The sequence below is a fragment of the Papio anubis genome, chromosome 11, assembly GCF_008728515.1.
Source record: "Papio anubis isolate 15944 chromosome 11, Panubis1.0, whole genome shotgun sequence".
Taxonomy (NCBI): Eukaryota; Metazoa; Chordata; class Mammalia; order Primates; family Cercopithecidae; genus Papio; species Papio anubis.
In genome coordinates this window covers 84041390-84060347 of record NC_044986.1, presented here as the reverse complement: position 1 = coordinate 84060347, position 18958 = coordinate 84041390, and the positions used below count along the sequence as shown (strand labels likewise).

Below are 18958 nucleotides of genomic sequence, written 5' to 3'. Positions count from 1 at the left end.
TACTGAGGAATTTAGAATGGCTCCCTGACCTTAGCCAATTTATTCACATAATATTAGGGCCTGGAGAAGCTAAGAAATGGATGGCAGCAGCAGAATGGGGTGGACCTGAGGAGGATATTAAAGACCCCTGAAAACCCCTGCATGAGAAAGGGTAAAAGGAGCTAGAAAAAATGCTGAAAACATTTTACATTCAGGTCCTAAGATCATTCCAGAAAAAATTGACTGGTGCATCATCCAACCCTGCAGACCAAAGCAGGAGGAACCAGTTTCAGATTACAGAACTTGTTAGAAACACTGTTTCTGAAACATTTTGTGCTCAATATAGCAAGGAGTATTTCCTTCAGGGACTGGAATGGCATTAACTGCTGTATTTACAAATGAACTCCATCCTAGGAACTTGGCAGTTCCATTAAAACACATAAGCCAGGATGGAAAGTTACAGACATGACTGAATTGGTGGCCTTAGCTGAACATTTTGAGAAGACTCTAGAGCAAGAAAAAACCGAAAAGGCTAACAATCTTATGCCTCTCCAATTATAACAGTTACCGGGGCCAAGACCAAAGAGACCTTCTCATTTTTATTTTAAATCACAAGCAGGAGGTCCAGAATAAGGAATGCCTTACCCCAGGGTAGATGCCTTCATTGCAAACACCCAGGACACTGGGAAAGGAGATTGTTGACTTTTGTCTCAGTCCACCACCAAGCCTCCTCCCTTTAGGCTGAACTGGTTCACCACTAGAGGGGACCCAAGAGATTTTAACGCTCAGGATAATAAAAATAGACAAGGCTCAGGGATTCTCTGGTAAACTGCTCCCCAAAATACCTTTAAATAAACATAGAAAAACAAGACTTAAGCTGGGAATCCTGTGCAATGCTGGTGTATACCAGGGTCGCCTTATCCAGCATAAACCCTACTTTAATAAGCCAACGAATCTCTTGGAGTGAAAAGATCATCTCTGTGGTGAGCGTTTCAAATCAAGTTCAAGAGGCTTCTGTATCTGAACCTGTCTAATCAGCTTGGGGCTATTTGCAGTAAAATGTACCTTTCTACTATGTAATACTGATCCAGTAAACTTGCCAGGGCAGGACTTTCAAAGTTGAAAGGGCACATACAATTCTCCTCAGAGGGAGAAGCAATCGTAGAGATTCCTGAGTCTCCTGAACCAGAACAGTTGTGCTCTCTACAGACAAATCGATAAGATCAAAACTCAGGCCCATAACGAAACACCTTTCTAAAACCCCGGAATATTCATGGGTCTCTACCTCAAATGAGAGAGAAAGAATTAAAAGTGTGGAGTCTATAAAAGTCCAAACTGGTCATTCTAAGTCTTTCCTTAAATTACTGCAATATACACTAAAACCTAATGAAATTAAAGGGCTCTCAACAATTGTAGGAGACTTAACTAACCTAGGATTTAGAGTTCCACGTACCAGTCCTTGTTAACACTTCCATCCTACCAGTTAAAAAACCAAATGAATGAGGTTGAAGATTTGTTCAAGATCTATAGCTAATTAATACAATTATAATACCAAGATTTCCCATAGTCCCAAATTCAAATACTTTATTATCTAATGTACCCACTGATTTAAAGTGGTTCATGGTAATAGACCTCCGCTCAGCCTTCTTTAGCATTCCAGTTCATAAAGAGAGTCAACATTTGTTTGCTTTCACTCGGAAAAATCAGCAGTACACCCGGCCTTTTCTATTTTTCCCAGGCATTGCCTCAGTACTTAATAACCCTACAGTCTTCTGGACATTCTGCTGTTACTCAGTATGTAGATGACGTGTTATGCTCTCCCGCTCAACAGCGCTCTGAAATTGACTCAATTTACCTTTTATAGCAACTCACACATAAAGGTCACAAGGCCCTGATGGAAAAACTTCAATTTTCAAGAGAAAAAGTTCACTATTTGGGACATGACTTGACTGCTGATGGGATTTCCCTCTCGCCTGGGAGAATTAAAAACTATTCAACATTTTCCTTAGCCTGGAACCGAAAGACATTTAAGAGGTTTTCTTGGACTCACAGGATATTGAGGATCCTGGGTTCCAAATTTTCCCTGAATCGCCTCACCATTGTTTTAGCTCACTAGAAATGCAGTATGGGAATCTTTACCTTGGAAAGACAGTCCAGACTTTTAACTATGGCCTTATGACAGCCTCCAGCTTCAGGACTTCCAGACTACGCTAAACCTTTTATCTTGGTTGTTCATGAACACAACAATCAGGTATTGGAAGTTCCTACTCAAGAACAGGGGGGAAACAGGCCCACTGCATATTCCAGCCTGCAGTTAGACCCAGTAGTTAGGGCATATTCGAATCACTTAAAAGCAGTAGTAGCAGCAGCCAAGTTGGAAGCTTCATCTGAGCTGGTTTTAGGGAATGAACTCAATTCACAAGTCCAACATGCTGTGAAGAGTCTATTAAATTTCAACCAAACACAGCATTTTTCAGCAAGCCAGTTAGCCTCTTATGAAATTCTTCCTCCTGTCTTCTAATCTCCATCTAAAATGCTGCAACCTACTTAAGCCTGCTATTGTATTAACTCCACCTGACTCCGGTGATGACCACATTGTGTAAGTGCAGTATTGGAAACAGTGGCCTCTTGTGTTGATTTACGAGACAGTACATCGGCTAATCCTGAGTTGTTGTTTTTTTGTTCATAGGTCCTATGCCAAAAACTCAAAAGAAAATATCAGGCAGGATATGCCATTACCACCCAAAATGAGCTAATAGAGGAGGGAACTCTTCCTCAACTGAAGTCAGCTCAACCCACAGGCTTTTTGCTCTCACCCAAGCCTGTCCTACAGCTAAGGACAAGTCAGTAAATATTTACCCAAATAGAAGAGTAGTACACGATTTTGGCATGTTATGGAAACAACAAAAGTTTCTTACTTCTAGTGGGATCCCCATTAAAAAAAACAGACTCCAAGTTGATAAACTCCTTTCTGCTACCTGGTTACCATCAGAGATTGCCATTATTAAGATCAAAGCTCATGCCTGTAAAACTGAACCTGAACATAAAAGGAATGCTCTAGAAGATATTTATGCCAAATCAGCTAGTGCTGAAACTGTTAGGATATACAATTAATTAACTCCGTAAGATTGATCCAAGTCAATTCCCTCATGATGACCTACTCAATAAACACTGCAGATTTGGAAAAACAAATTTGGTATCTAAAGGATGTAAATTCAATGTTAAGCATAGACTCACAGAGGGCTCAGCTGGCTGCCTGGCCCTTCCTGAGTCTTTGAAGTTTCTATTATTAAAAGCTCTGCATTCCACAACTTGTTCTGAAACAGAATCCACGTTATGAAAAAATATTGGTGGGATAACTGTTTCAAAATTGCTAAAATGGTTTATAATCAATGTTTGATTTGTCAAACTCATAATCCTGCGAAAACAATAAAAACTTCAGGTAGTATATTTTCGCCACTTGATGGGCATTTTTTTTTTTTTTTTGAGACAGAGTCTCACTCTGTCACCCGGGCTGGAGTGCAGTGGCATGATCTCGGCTCACTGCAACCTCCACTTCCCAGGTTCAAGTGATTCTCCTGCCTCAGCCTCCTGAGTAGCTGGGACTACAGGCACACGCCACCACACCTGGCTAATTTTTTTATATTTTTAGTAGAGACAGAGTTTCACCATATTGGCCAGGCTGGTCTCAAACTCCTGACCTCGTGATCCACCCACCTTTTGAGCACTTACAGATGGACTTCATTCAGTTGCCAACCTTAATGGGCTATCAGTATGTCCTTGTAGCAGTTTGTATGTTTTCTGGTTGAGTAAAGGCTTTCCCATGTGGGAAAGCTGATGCAATGACAATAGCCAAGAAATTATCAGAAAAAAATGTGTTTCCTTCTGGCAACTTGCTGGAGAAATCTCCAGCAATAAGGAAACTCATTTTACTGGGCAAGTTATAAAGCACTTCAATAAGATATATGGACATGATGGCACTATCATTGTCCTTAGCCCTCTGTCTTCTGGAAAAGTTGAAAGAACAAATGACATCTTAAAACTAAAAATGACAAAGTTAACTGAGCCAATTGGGTTGCCTTGGCCAAAGGTACTATCACTGGCTTTGATGATAATCAGATTCGCTCCTACTGGAAAACATAAGTTGATACCTTATGAAACTGTCACTGGAAGACATATGCTCCTAGTAACAGAACCGCATGCCTCTCCCACTCTCCTAAACTCTGATATGCCTAAAGCTGGAAGGCTTTAATGCATTATGTCAAAGTGTATTCTCACCAGGTAAAGGAAGCTTTTTATGGTGCACTAACTGAGAATAATGAAGCCCTTCATGGTCGAGAATCTGTAACTTGGATCTTCTGGAAATGACATCAGAGGAAAATTGCTTTGAACCTCACTGGAAGGGACCATACCAAGTCCTTGTCACTACCCACACTGCAGTGAGGCTTCAGGGACTTGGACCTCGGGTCCACATTTCATAACTCAGAAAGGCCCCTTTAGACTCTTGGGACTGTATATCTTTAAGGTAAACCTGATGAGAGAAATTTCTCATCAGAAGCAGACAACATCCTAGAAATGGACAACTTTTCAAAGATCATAAATTAAGATTTCTCTGACATCATGGAAACCTTAAGCTTTTGTCTTTCCCCCTCATTTCCTGCAGTCCTAATCCTTTCCTTTTCTCTACAAGAAAATTCATGGGACCGTAATCAGTGGATGGCTTTAGCTCAAGCTTCCGCTCCAGCATAAAACCCGAGCGATGGGTTTGTGGGCTAAAACCAAAAAAATGAAGAAACAATTCCATTAATACCAGTGTCACTCTATGTTCCGAAAGAGAATCACCCTGAAACTCCAAAGGAAGAGTGGAAAGTTATCCTTGATACACTAAACATCACTGCTACTCGCTTTTCTGCACTTGCTAGAAACAACACTCTAACATTTCCAATTAACAACCTGATTGTTACCAAATACAGAAAACCTATTCAAGTAATACCTGCAAAAGGTATATTTGGCCTCCAGGCACTAGTCTCTCAAGGCCTGAGAATTACCTATATGGGTACAAGTAATTGCTTGTATAATGTCACCAGATTAAATTCAGTAGGGTACTTTTTAAAAACTAAATGTGGTTATATACCTTTACAGCATGTGTAAAAGGAAATTACAAAGAGCCTTTTTATGCAGACTAATGGGCAAACAATTTTTTTTTGAGACAAAGTCTCCCTCTGTACCCCATGCTAGAGTGCAGTGGCATGATCTTGGTTCACTACAACCTGTGCCTTCTGGGTTCAAGCAATTCTCATGCCTCAGTCTCCCAAGAACCTGGAATTACAGGCATGTGCCACCATACCCAGCTAATTTTTGTATTTTTGGTAGAGATGGGATTTTGACATGTCGGCCAGGCTGGTCTCAAACTCCTGGCCTCAAGCAATCTGCCCACCTCAGCCTTCCAAAGTGCTGAGATTATAGGAGTGAGCCACCGTGCCGGCCCATGGGTGAACAAATTAACAAACCCTTGCTCAAATACAACTAAATAGCCCACTTTTCCAACCCCTAAGGGCCTATATTGAGTCAGCAGAGAATCTGCTTATTCCATTCTGCTGAACCCCTGGGAGGTCTGCCTGGCTATAAAATTTAAGAATTTTCCCAATTTAATGATTAGCTCTAAATTTCATGCAGTGGGTTCCCCACTACCAGAAAGAGTGAGGGCCCAGGAAACCAACTGAAATCTTTCCTCAGTAGAAACTGTCTCCTCTTTGTCTGTTTCGAAGTTGGTGCTAACTTCAGTTATTGACTGTTTTTGCTTCTGATCACAGGAGCTATCATGGGAACTTCCATGGGAAGGTATTTGAAAGGCAGGAGTTAGCCATATCAAATAGCCAGACGTGAACCATGGGTAAAAGTCATACTCCAAAAGAGAGATGATGACACATGCATTCACATGGAACATCATGCAGCTTCAGATCTCCTCTTTGCTACAGTTGAGGGCTTGTGTTTGGTACTGAACACAAGTGAATGTTGTACCTATCTCTCCTCTGATCTTGTTACTACAGAAAGTTTAATTTACAAGGTGGCTGGTATTACTGTTTTCTTGGACTCTGCCACCAAATACATTAAGAAAATCTCTCAAGAGAAATGAGCACATAATGTGCTCATGGGAGCAACTGACAGTTGATTTGCAGGCATCCTAAATGGTGGATGACAAACTTGGGTTTTCTAATCTTTATATTTATTCTAGTGACTTTCCAGGCTACCATGCTTCTGTTACCAGGCTAACAACAAAGTTGAATGCCTCTATAAATCAGGCCATTTTACAGTGAATTATGGCCTGTACATCCTGAACAAAGACTATGACCAATCGACTGAAATACTGTTGAGATGCCTGTACTGCCTGAACCGTGACTTGATTGATTTGGGACAGTTTGCTTCATAAGAAATATTGTTAAGGAGTTCACTTTGGTCTTTGGATATCATCCTTTTTGTAGTCATCCTAATAGTCCCTGCGGTCCACTGCACCCTCTGAAACCTTCGATGTTTTGTATGCAACCATCCATTGAGCATAAGTGGTCTCACTTCCACTAAATCAGCAACAGCAGACAAAAGTATTGAACTGGCATGATGTTGTGACTTGTGAATTCCATGCTGAGATCAAATAACTCATTTATGATGGTGACAGAGAGTGGCATCAATGCCCAAAGTTTTGGTCAACCTCTCCAAATTGAGAGGCCTCTCAAAAGAGTGAAATTGTTAAATAAAACTAAAATTTGGCCTGAGAAAGCCTCCATACTCACATATCTGAGTTCTCACATATGAACACAACCTAACTCAGTACCTAAAAAACTGAAAACCCAACTGTGAAGTGTGCTTCTATAACAGGAGCTGAGCCTCGGCCATTCACAGCCGCCACACTTCAGCCACTCACAGCAGCCAACTGTTCAAATGAGGAGGACACACAGAGCTGTCGCCAATTCCGCTGTTTCCGTACCTCAGTTCCCTTTTCTCTACGCTGTTTTGCCTTCTCTGTTCAGAAATCTTATTTGACCCTGTGGTAGCCCTGAAACCTCTCTAAGTCTGTCCTGACCCTGGGGGCTGCCCTATTTGGAATCATGTTTTGTTTTTTTGGGCTCAACTAAACTCTGTTACATTTAATTTGTCTGATGTTTTTCTTTTGACATATGTCAAACAATCCTTAAACATCCGTAAGTGCACTTGAGCTCACCTGCATACACACTGTCAGTACCAGGGGCTACCACCACAGCCACACACTCTATTTATTCCAGGGCGGGTTTGCGCGATTCGGGTCCATTATTTTATCAGCCTCTCGTTTTTCATTATTTTAAATTTTGGAGCTTAATGTTTAACATTGGATAAGGCAAATCTTCTCTCACTGCTTTTCTGTATTAAAAATTCCTTAATGATTCTTAACTGTCTTTTTTTTCCAAGTGAACTTGTCATTTTGATCAAATTCCCTAAAAATATTTCATTACAATTTTCACTAAAATAACATATTAAGCTCATGAATTCCTCTGGGGAAAGTTGACATTGTGCTCTAGATTTTTATATTTTCAAATTTCTCTTGTACCAATAAGTAAGGTTTTATGGTTTCTTTTCATCATGGTCAGTACATTTGTGTTACACTTACACATAGGTATTACGTTTTTTGTGGCTGTTGTAAAGAGAAAGGAATCTTTCATATTTATTTCCACCTCCTTTGTTTCTACTTATTTATTGCAAAACATTCCAGTAAAAACTTAACCACAATAATTCCAGACCTAGTGTTTACCCACTGCTGAGGGATCCCCTTGATTTCCTCCGGAGCAGGACCCAGGGCACTAACACTGAGGCCACCTCCTCTCCTCTGCCCCAGCCTATCCCAGGAGATACAGGGAGCGCTAAGGTATGGGTCTGCACTTGCACTGATGGAGAGGAGCAGGGTTGGGTGCCTCACAGTAGAGGAGACCTCCAAGCCCCCTGAATCCGTGGGGTAAGTGTAAGGCGATGAGGAGGTTCCTGGAGTTTGAGAGGGTCTCCTTCCTCACTGCCTCTCTACTGATTGCAGATATCTAAGCCAGCAACTGATCACTTCTCACATCAGCTCAACCACTCTAAGGTGAAGGGATATTTCCTGAAGTGATTGGCAAACAATCAGAAACCTTAATTGCCAGTGCTTTGGAGTTTTGGCTCAATCTTTGGATTTCCTGATTATGTTACAGAAGTGTGTGTGTGTGTGTCTGTGTGTGTGTGTGTGTGTGTTGGGGTGGAGGGGTGGTGCTGAGGAGTTGAAGGAAAGCTTGCTGTAATTGCACTACCAAAGTTATGATCTGAAACTTTCCCAAAAAGTACTGGCTTCAAGAACGGCTGCAAGCTGGGATTCCTGGACAGTTGGAGGCCACAGCCAGCCTGGCTTTGCCACGCCTGTCCCTTGGTCTAGTGCCCTCCATGGGCGCATGATCAGGAGGAGAGCTCAGGAGCTCCATGGTCATGAATGCATCCTAAGGCCCGTCTGCATTAAGCTCCAATTGTTACCCAGAACAACTCTCCCAGCAAACGTGAGCACGAATTTAGAAGGAGGTCTGCAGGTGACAGTGTGAAATCAAGATAATAATATTCACAAATGTATCATGTGTAAATTTCAGTGAATCCTCATTAGAAGCTGTCGATAGTTTCTTAGAAATCATGACTTCCAGTGAAACAGGGTACAAGAAAACCAGCTGGATCATAGATTAATTGATACTAGAAATTTAAGATCCTGTGGCATATATCTAGTCATGAAGACATCATCAAACTTCTAAATAAAAACCAAAATGCTTCTAATATTAAACATTGACATAAATGTGAGCTATACATACCCTTAAGAAAAGTTAATAAAAGCAAATAACATAATTATTTACTCAGTTATTCCAGCTTAGGGTCGCAGGAGGCTGGAGCCTGTCCCATCAGCTGAGCGTGCAAGGTGGGAACTAACCCTGGACAGGATGTCATGTCCTTGCACGTGCACTCACACACCCACACACTCACACTGAGCCCATAGAGACACATCAATCCACCTGATGTGCACATCTGTGGGATGTAAGCGGAAACTGAAGTACCCAGAAAAATTCCCTGCAGCCATGGGAACAACATGCAAACTCCACACAGACATTGACGTCAGCCGGGAATGGATTTTTTTCTCATCAGCATCATCATTTCTCACTCAGCGTTCATATGACGTTGAATGAAATGTTATTTGAGGACCTTCTATGTGACATTTTGCACTGAAGAGAGAGATGAACTTGCAGGTGTTTCCATAGATCACTCTGACAGCAGGACATGGGGTGGAACCCGACTCAGACATGAGCCTCCCCTTGGGTCAGTTCATAGCCCGGCTCTACCACTCAATGATCCTGCCATGTTGAGCCTATCACTAAACATCAGAGCCTCGGTGTCCACAGCTGTGAAATGCAGACAGTAGTGATTACCTTGCAGGACAGAGAGGTGGCCATGCACACAGTAAGGACCTGGAGCCAGGCTGTTGGATGCTTGTCCTATTGCTTCCTGGTTGTGTGACCCTGGGTAGGTTACCTAACTTTGTAGGGCCTCTAGCTTCCTCCCCGCAATAGAGTTATGGCATATGTTAGTTTGTGGAATATACTTGCAACAGTGTCTGGCCCACCTTAAGATTGGGTATGAATGGCAGCTATGAGTCCTCTGGGTATTGTGAGAATGAAATGAGATCCGGTTTCTAAAGGGCTTCCTGCTGTGGTGCGCACACGAATTAAACTCACTGGAAAGGCTGTTATATCATTGTGAATACTACATTTGGTAAACAGAGGTAAAGGTTTTCACGTTATTAAGCAGCATCCCTGATGGATCTAGCATTCTCTTCCGGCCCAGCATAATGGTATCCACAGGATAAGGTAGAGGAGGATAAAATCAGCATGGATGGGAGGTGAGTTTGCAGTTCAAAGGCCTCGAGGTCTTGCTGCATTTTGTCACGATGCAAGTAGGATAGCCTAGAAGAGACACACTATCAAAAAATTATTAAAAGGAACTAGAAGGATAAACCAGAGAACCTCAATTAAAAAGCTCTTATAACAAAATTAAACAAACAAGGCCCAACCTTACCATCTAAGAATTAATAATGGCAAACCTTAAAATTCTATTGTGTTGCTAGGAGTATAGGATGTTTTGGGGTTTTGCCGAGACCGGCTAGACAGGGTTTTGGGGACATCTAGGTTCAGCGGCTCACTCATACAAATACAGCCGCCGAGAGACTCGAGCTCTGAATCAAACTCACCTCCATACATACTGTGATTCCTCAACCACCTTATCCTGTGGAATTACTCATCAGCTATCCCGGCTCCTTCCATACACCCTGGTCAGCCACCATGCCAGAGTCAGGAAGAAGGATTTGAAACAGCCTCCCCACAAGGCCGGGGCATGGACGGAGAAAGAGGCATGCACTGGTTCTGTCAGGATCCACCACACTGCTGAGGGCCTGAGTGAGTCTCTGTCTGAGGGGAGATCCTGAAAGAGGGGTGCGCAGCACACAGGTGGCCTCTTCACTCTGCCGTGAAGAGACAGACAGCCTACGCCTGTCCTGGGCAGGACGTCTCACTGATGCCTCCACAGCCCCGCAGTTGCAGTTGGGCCGCCTGGCTGGGGCCAAGCCACCCACCCAAGTCTGGTCTCCAGCGGTTTCTCCCTGAGATGCACTCTCTCTCCTCCAGCCTCAGGGCTCCTTCTCACTCAGGGACCCCCTGGCTCAGGCAGGAAGGTCACATTCCCAGTGTCTCCAAGCAGGAAGCTGCTGAGCTCGCCAGCAGCCTGGCTGGTGTCTGGCTCTGTACACTCAGGACTAGGCTTACAGGCTGACCCTGTGGCTCTGAAACAGGCTGCAGGTCTCAGGGGGACGCATCCTCTTTAGTGCATGACTCACGTTAGACCCTGGGGCCAGCACACCGAAGGCTTAAAGAGGAGAACCGGGAACTCCTGCCAGATTGTCTGAATTCTTGGGTACCTGACAGAAATCTTACAAGACACTCAGTTGGGTGTTCAGGACTACAGTTGGGAAGGACAAGGTCGAATTAGGTTGTGGCAGAGAAGCTAGAAGGAGCCCAGGTCCACAAGGCATAGCTATGGGCCTCCCTGGGTTAGGGACAGATATGGGGTTGATTTCTGATAGCGCTGGAGGCAGCCACTTACTATCTGGGTGGCCTTAGGCAACTTTCTGGGCCACTCTGGGCCTCTATTTTGCCATTAGTAAAACAGGGATTGTCTCTCCTTTTCCAAGAATTGCAAGGTGGACTTCACACGATGACAGTGGCAGCCTGGCAGAGCCCTGAGCAGTGGTAAGTGCCCTCTGTGATGCAATTACTCTGCCCCCCACCACCCCACCCCTAAACCTTAGCTTCAAAGAGCTGCCCTCGGGAATGAGACAATTCCAGAGACTTGCTCCATCCCCTGTGTCACCACACTGGACAGTAAGGCCATTTCTGGCCCTTTCCTATGCCCACCCTCCCATCTCTTGCCTTCCCTCTGCTTGAGGTGCCTGTTTTCACACTCAGCCATCAAGCTCTATCCCTCCCACCTAAGTGTCTCACCTGTTCCGGGCATTAGGCTGGACTAGTGCTGTGTGACTGGAACTGGGCTGTGTCAATGTGGAGAGGCCTCGTGGGACCTCAGACGGAAATGAGCTTCTGTGCAAGCGTGGCTGAGATTGAGAGCCCTGTGCAGAGGCACAGAGCCGGGAGCCCAGCGGCTGGAGGAGCCCTGCATGCCTCTGACACCGGCGATGCCCTGCCAGGTGTCAGCACGCCTCCCGGGGGCTCCTGGCCTGTTTCTCATCAGCAGCGTCCAGAGGCTTGCAGCCTGCAAGGCCTTCTCAGTGCGCAGCCACCTGGCCACTGAGAGCCTGTGCTGGCCTGATGCAGGAGGCCTGGCCAGTGCAGGTCCCTCTATAAACCCTGGGGATGAGATCATCTTCCAGGTGCAAAGGGCTGGACTGTGGAGGCACAGGCAGATGAGCCCCAGGCCGAGCCAGGAGCAGGGCTCTCCAGGGCCCCGGGGCCTGAGCGGAGAAGCCCCTTAGTGCTGATCCAAAAGGAGAGCAGTGCAGAGTAAGGGCAGGAGCCAGGCCCAGTGCACATCCAGCCCTATCACTCACGGACTTTAGGAGCAGGGACGTGCCACTTAATCTCTCAGCACTTCCGTCCCCTTCAGTAAAGTGGATACTAATAGCACCTACTGGTACAGTTGCTGGGAGGATGAAAACAGTGAAAGCGTGGCCTAGGGTAGCAACTGGCCCACGGGAGGACTCCATACATTACTGAGGCCTCATAAAAAATTTTTAGCCCTCATTCATAATAAGTTACGAAGAGAAAATCTTAACAATTTGGTCCTCCCCATGGTCCCAAGGCAATGACCCAAGGAAGGAATCCTTATTGCCTATTAGAACCAGTCAGTGTTGCCCAACAACCCCGTTAGCCATCCTAGCCAGCACTCCCGGCCCCAGGTGATGAACAAACGAAGTGCTCGGGTCCCATGTCCAGAAACTGGCTGGGATGCCCACGGGCACCGTTTCTGTGTGTCTTGTGCCGTCCTCCTTGCCAGATGCCTGACATGGCTCTCTGAGCCACAATCCCAGAGGACAGCGGTCAGGGGAAAAGCAGTGGCCTTCTGTCCATCAAGTGTGTCCCTGCACCCCTGCTCACCTGGTCCCTGCGCTGACACCACATCCATGGCACCTGGCAAGGTGCCTGGGTGAGTAGGTCACAAAAGGCATCCAGATTGGCCCTGAAAAGCAAAGTGGCTAATGGCAGGAAGCCACATGCAGGCTGACAATTACCCAGAAGGCATCAGGACTCCCCAGCCCCCATGATCTGTCCCAGAACACACTCCAGACAAAGCTCCATCTCCCCTCAGGAGGCCTGGCAGCCTTGTGTGTTGGGACATGGTCACTGTGGCCACAGAGAGTTTTGGAATCTAACAAAACAGTATTTGCTGAAGGAAGCAAGAGAAAACGACAGGGGCAAATTCAGACAAAAAGTCCAAAGGCAGGAGGAGCCTGTGGTTCCAAGCAGAGGTCCTGAAGGGGAGCATGAGTTTGGTACGGGGCCTGGGCAGGAGCTCATGGAAGGGAGGAGTCTTCTTACTGCTGGGGGCACACAGGGGAAGGCAGGTGAGAGGACCATGCCCTGCTCAGGGGGTAGGTACCTGACACCAGAAAAGAGAGGAAGAGGAAGACAGAGAAAAAACAGGCCAGAAAACAGCCCAGGACCCATAATGGGCAGCCCTTGGTGCTGCAGTCAGGCCTTTCTGGGCCCTGGTGGGGATGGGATGAGGGCCGTGTGTTGCAAGGCACTGCAGGCCGCTGGCAGGTGACTTCCTCTCACCGGAGGCTGTGTTTCGGCTTCTCTGTGCCCCACACTCCAGGGAGAGACAGGTCTGGCTTCCCCAGATACCCACTGAGGCGGCAGAGGAACCTGACACTCCCAGGAGGAAGCAAGAGATCTGACCACAGACAGAGCCAGGACCAAGGGGGAGAGGGGCAGGCCAGGCAGGAACTCTGGGGTCCTTCTCCCTCAACACCAGCCACCCAGGCGCCCTCTCTACCCCTGTGCAGGGCCCCTGCTGCTGCCTGGCTGGGTTCCCCTCAGCACGATGGGCCTGTACCCGCCCGTGAAGGAGGTTTCCTCAGGGAGAGTGGTTGTCGTGTTGGCTCCGGGGCTTGAGCTCCTGCACAGGTGTCTTGTGAGGGCGCTTTCGGGTCTCCACCTCCTCCCCTCCCTGCAGTGCCTGTCAGCCCATCTCAGCAGGCGACAAGCCCGCTCAGGGACAGCTTTTCCTCACTGCCTGAAGATCCTGCTGCCCGGGCTGGCAGGTGCCCCTGGCATCCTTGCAGTGTTCGTGGTGGTGAGAATGCGTGTCAGGACTGGTCAATTCTATTTTTTTTTCTGATCTACATGACCTTTTGTGACTCAGGTTGCTTGACCCATGCACCTGCAGACAGGTGGTTTAAAGCCCCGGGCCACTGCCAGAGCTGAGGTGCCCCTGTGGGAACCAGGGACTGATCAGACATCAAAAGTTGCCACTGTTCAGAAACATGGATCCTTCTAGAGAGGGAGTTCAATGTGCGGGGACAGACCTGGTGGTGCAGGGGACAGGAGCCCTCATATATGCCTGCCACTGGGGCGCAAGGTGAGGTGAGCATCTGGTTTCTCCCGGCATCAAGTGACCAAAGTCCAGCCCCCATAGAGCCTGCCTTCCTCCAGGGCCCAGGCTTCTACAGTGGGACCCAGCTGCTCCCTCCTCCTGCAGTCCCAGCCTGGGGCCACAGCCCCTCTCCACTGTGCCCTTCTCACCTCTGTCCCTCTCATCCCGCACACTCCTTGGCATGCACAGCAACAAACAATCACGGTGGGGCAGGTGTTTACAGGAGCTGGGGGCGGAGGTGGGGGCGGAGGTGGTGGAGGCAGAGGCGGTGGTGGTGATGGTGGTGGTGGAGGTGGTGGTTTCTCCTGCTCTGGCTCCTAAAAAAGGAAAACAACTATCTGCTGACAGTGCTGGTGGGGCACAGTGCTGGCCACTCCCAGATGTGTGTCTGGGGAATGAAAGGACCAGAGAGAAACCCACACCACAGGGGAGGGTCCTTCATGTGTGAAACATGCAAACTCCTCCTAGTTGGCAGACAATGCTCTTCTCATAAATGCCAACAACTTCGACTCTGTCCCCTTGGTTCTCCTGTGGCCGCCCTTGTTGAAAGAGGTCTGCTCTGGGGGCTGTGCAATGGTCCCAGCATTTGCAGGTGACTGTCCACATCCATCTGGCTGCAGATGCAGCCTCCCCGAGCCCACTCTGCAGCACCGCAGAGGCCACCCTTGGCCAGGGAGGTCTGTTCCCACCCCATCCCAGGCCCAGGGCCTCCTGCCTCAAGCCACTTCACCACTGCCCATGGCCCCCTGGGTCCCCCTCGACCCAGGTGAGCCACAACCTGCTTCCCGACTCCTGGCCCCATGCTCACTGGGCTGGTGTCCTCCCAGCTTGGTGCCCGGGCCAGACTCCCCCATCCCCAGCCCTGCAGTCCCGAGAGGCTAACCTGTGGCAGCCCCGTTCCTGCCAGGAGACATGGATCCAGAGAGGCCAAATGGAGCCACAGCCGCCTCTGGAGCCTGGGGACAGGGCCAGGTCCCTGAAACGCGGGGCTCCTTTTCCCGAGCGCCTCCATCCTTAGCATCTTACAAAAGGTCCTTGGGGCATTGACAGAAGAGACCCATTCATTCAGGACAGGTCATCACAGTTGCTGAAACTGGCCCAGGCTGTGAATTGGTGACAAGGCTCATGTTAAGGGGTGCAGGGAGCGGGAAGGGTGTGCTGGGGACATCACTGTGAGTTCCCTATCTTCTCAGGCTCCATTCTGCCCCTCTGTCACCTTCTACTCTGCCCAGGCAGGTGGAGGTCATGGGGCGCATGCTTCATAGCACTCTTGGTGAAGGTCGGTGGGCTCCTTGGGATGTGACAATATCGAGACCAAAACTGTGACTTACCTTTTCTGGCTTCTGCACAGGTGGTGGCTCCTTGACAGTCTAGAATGTTCAAAAGAGACAAACCCAAGCTGGATGGGGGTGGGCGGGCTCTGCCTTGGCCCTGCACATAGCTGGGACCCTGGTCTGGAGCACCAGGAGACAGCACTGCCTTTGGGGTGTCACTCTGGCCACACTGAGCCTGTGAAGTTGTACCCGGCAGGCTCCTCTTCCCAGGCCTCAGCCTCCAACCTTACCCAAGGGGAACCCCGTACCGCCACTGTGGGGTTCCTAGGGGTCAGCCGGGCCGGGAACCAGATCCCTAGAGAGGCCCAGCCCCTACAAGTGTCCTTCTCTGCCCACAGCCACATGGAGAAGAGAGCGTCCGCCCCACTTCCCTTCCTCAGGGAGAGCCTGTCTGTCCCCAGGAGCCCTCCCTGACCTCCCAGCCTCATGGCTGAGTTCCCGGCTTCCTCCCCTTGTGGCTCCCTATGCAGACATGAGCCCTGCGTGTTCCCTGGGCTGAGCTCTGTCCTCTCCTCCCTTTGCTCTGTCCTCTGCAGCTCTCGGAGCTGGGTCTGCCAACCCCAGCTCCCAGCACCCCTTCCATCCTCCCTGCCCCAGGCTCCATCTCTGCTTCTGGGTCCTGCTCTGCCTTACAGGGAGCCCTTCCCACTCCTGTGGGGTGGACATTTCACCTTCAGCCCTGACAGGACAGGACTGTGAGCCGCCTATGGGCAATGGTGGCCACTTCATTTCTGTCCCTCCCCAGCCCAGCATGGGGCCCAGGGGAAGCTGCAGCTCAGTAAAGACAGATGAAGGAATGGGGAAGGCACCAGACATGTGCCAAGATCCATGCCGGTTCCTCAGCACAGGATAGGCTAGCAGACCAACTCTCCATTTCACCACTGCACTCTTCATGGACCTTCTTCCTCCTTCCACAGAGGCCACCTCCTGGCCCTGTCCATCTGAGGCTTCCAGAAGTCCAGAGATTATGTCTGGAGGTAGCCCTGGTTTCAGGGGTTCTGGGGTCACTCTCTAGGAGCCAGGACAGGCCTCAGCCCCATGTCCAGGGCATCCCAGGCCAGCTCTATGTGACCAGCCCAGGCAGGAGGCCCTGCAGAAGCCCAGGCTTGCTAGGCTCCGGGAACGCAGAGCCAGGTCTGCCACCCCGGGTCATGGATGAGCTTGATGGAGGGGAAACTTCCCACAGGTGGGATCACGGGGCAGTCACATGTTAGAGTCCCTCAGAGGGCGGGCCTGTGCCTGGGCCCCAAGGCTGGGCAGGCAGGGAGCACTTGCCTCCTTGCGGCACAGCCGCCAGAGACAACACAGCAGTAGTGGCAGAAGCAGCAGAGGCAGCAAAAACTAGAGCCAGTTGCTGAAAATGCCCTGGTGGAGAAAGAGAGCACCATGAACCACACCTAAGGGATAGAGGAATGCCAGGCCTGGGAGGGCCTGGGTGGCCTCTTCCCGGTCCCCACCACTTGGCAGCCATCTGCCCACTCCTCACTCTCCCTAGCTGGCCCCGCATCCGGGTACCACAGTAGGGCCAGCGGCCAGGGCTGGGCCCCAGAGAGCTACAGACCCTCTCTCTGGCCCTGCTGAAAGTCTTTGCCCCAGAGCCCTGACAAGAAAGTCCCGGAAGCTTCCATGGTCTGATAAACCCTCACTGCACACTTTGCCTGCAGCACAGGGCTTCTGTGAGAACCACAAAATCTAAGAAAGTACCAAAGACGGTAGGGTGGGGGGTAAGGGCTGGCAGAGGTGCAGGTGCAGGAGCAGGGCAGAGACTCCGGTCCCCACAGCCTCTCCCCACCTCAGGCTCTGTGGGCACATCCACGACCGGGCTTCTGAGTCTCAGTCTCCACACCTGTGTGAGGGAAGAGCCCTCCTGGGGCACTTCTGTGGAGGTTTAGAGAGCTCCACAAAGTCTTGGCTCAGAACCAGGCCACATGGGGTGTGGCACTGAACACTTTCTGGGTGTTCTTCACACAAAGGGTCCCCGGCTGCATCTTGAGGAACGAGGGTTGCTTGTACTTCCCAGATCCAGAGCTCTACTTGTGAAAGAAGGCTGGAGAGGGGAGGGGAGGAGGAGAGGAGGGCAGGGGAGGGGAGAGGAGAGGAGGCGAGGGAAGATGACTGCCGGGCACCCGGCTGGCTGAAGGAGAGGAACCACTGAGGCTGAGTACGGCACAAGCAGGCAGGTGGGGGAGCCCCAGGGCGGCCTTGATAGCTTGTCAGTAGCCGGGCTTACTAGTAGTAGATTCCTGATGGGGAATGCATGTATTCAGCCTGCAGATCCATGTGTGGGATGTGCAGGACAGGCAAGGGAGACCCAGGAGGGCTCTCACACCCGCGTCTCAAGCAAGACTGGGTACGGCGGTGGGAGGGCTCTGGCCTCCAACCTCCAGCATCCTCCTGCCTATGCGGCCCTGGGCCAAGCTGCCCAAAGACACGGAGCTCTGAGGAGCAGGCACCTGGGGCACAGCACCTCCATTCCCAGGGGCTTCTTGGAGCTGAGCCCAGGTCCGAGTGCCCGAGAGCCTTCCCTTCAGCAGTAGGAAGGGACATACTGCAGGGCTTGGCGAGGGAGCAGAGAGGGACATCTCAGAGGCCTGAGCAAGGAGGAGAGGCAGAAAAGGGGCTGAAGGCATCTGGGAAATGACAGCAAGCGGCTACTGCGGCAGGCCTGGGGCCAGGGTCATGAGAAAGTTCACTGCAATCAGATCAGCAGCTGGGGCACCAGTTCAGTGGCACACACACACCCTGACGGCAGTGTGTGGAATCCTCCAGTGCTCCTGGGTCTGAGGTCCTGGCCTACAGGTGCTGGACTCTGGCTCCTGGCAGACAGCCTCCCAGCCTCACCCACCTGCACCATCTGGAAGCCTCCTGTTTGGAGAGCTTTCAGCTACTTTCTGGGACTGACTGCCTGGGAACTGCCTGCCCTTTTCGTCCTTCCCAGGCATATCTCCTTCAGTGCAGAGGCTCTGGACAGTCCTCATACGTGTTTGCAGCCCCATCCTGGTACTCACACATGTGCTGCTGGTGACGCTGACATTGCTCTTGAAGAATGTTTTGCCATTGTTCAAGCTGACTTCAATAAAGTACTCCCTAAAGCACAGAAAACGCAGATGGCGAGACCCAGCCCGGAGAGATGCAGTTCTTGCCCTTGGCCAGTGGACAGCATGGGTCATGAGAGGTCATTCCCCAAACACTTGCAGGTCAACTCAGCAATGATGACCAAAGGGTAAGCGGGTCAGGCAGTGAGGGGCCCTGCATGGGGTCTCATGCCATTGTGACATGTCCTAAATGACCAGGGACCACTGCTTGGTGTCACCATTCTGGCTCTTCTGTATTTACAGGCTCTGCTATGAATCCTTACGCAACCTGAAGCAAAGGTACCATTCCTTGGGCAATTATCTCCTGCATCCTGCCCTCCTCACAGACCCTAGAACACTGCAGATCCCTGAATACCTCTG

At 49.5% G+C, this 18958-nt stretch overlaps 1 protein-coding gene across 1 annotated transcript in view; it reads right to left on the bottom strand.

Annotated features, from left to right (window-relative positions):
* ANTXRL (ANTXR like) overlaps nucleotides 1–18958 on the bottom strand; it is a 45836-nt gene that overhangs the window by 4150 nt on the left and 22728 nt on the right. Inside the window, 5 exon segments of the mRNA XM_031652693.1 lie at nucleotides 12669–12750; nucleotides 14305–14486; nucleotides 15501–15539; nucleotides 16779–16868; nucleotides 18512–18590. Of these exon segments, the coding sequence (XP_031508553.1) occupies nucleotides 12669–12750; nucleotides 14305–14486; nucleotides 15501–15539; nucleotides 16779–16868; nucleotides 18512–18590 (472 nt within the window).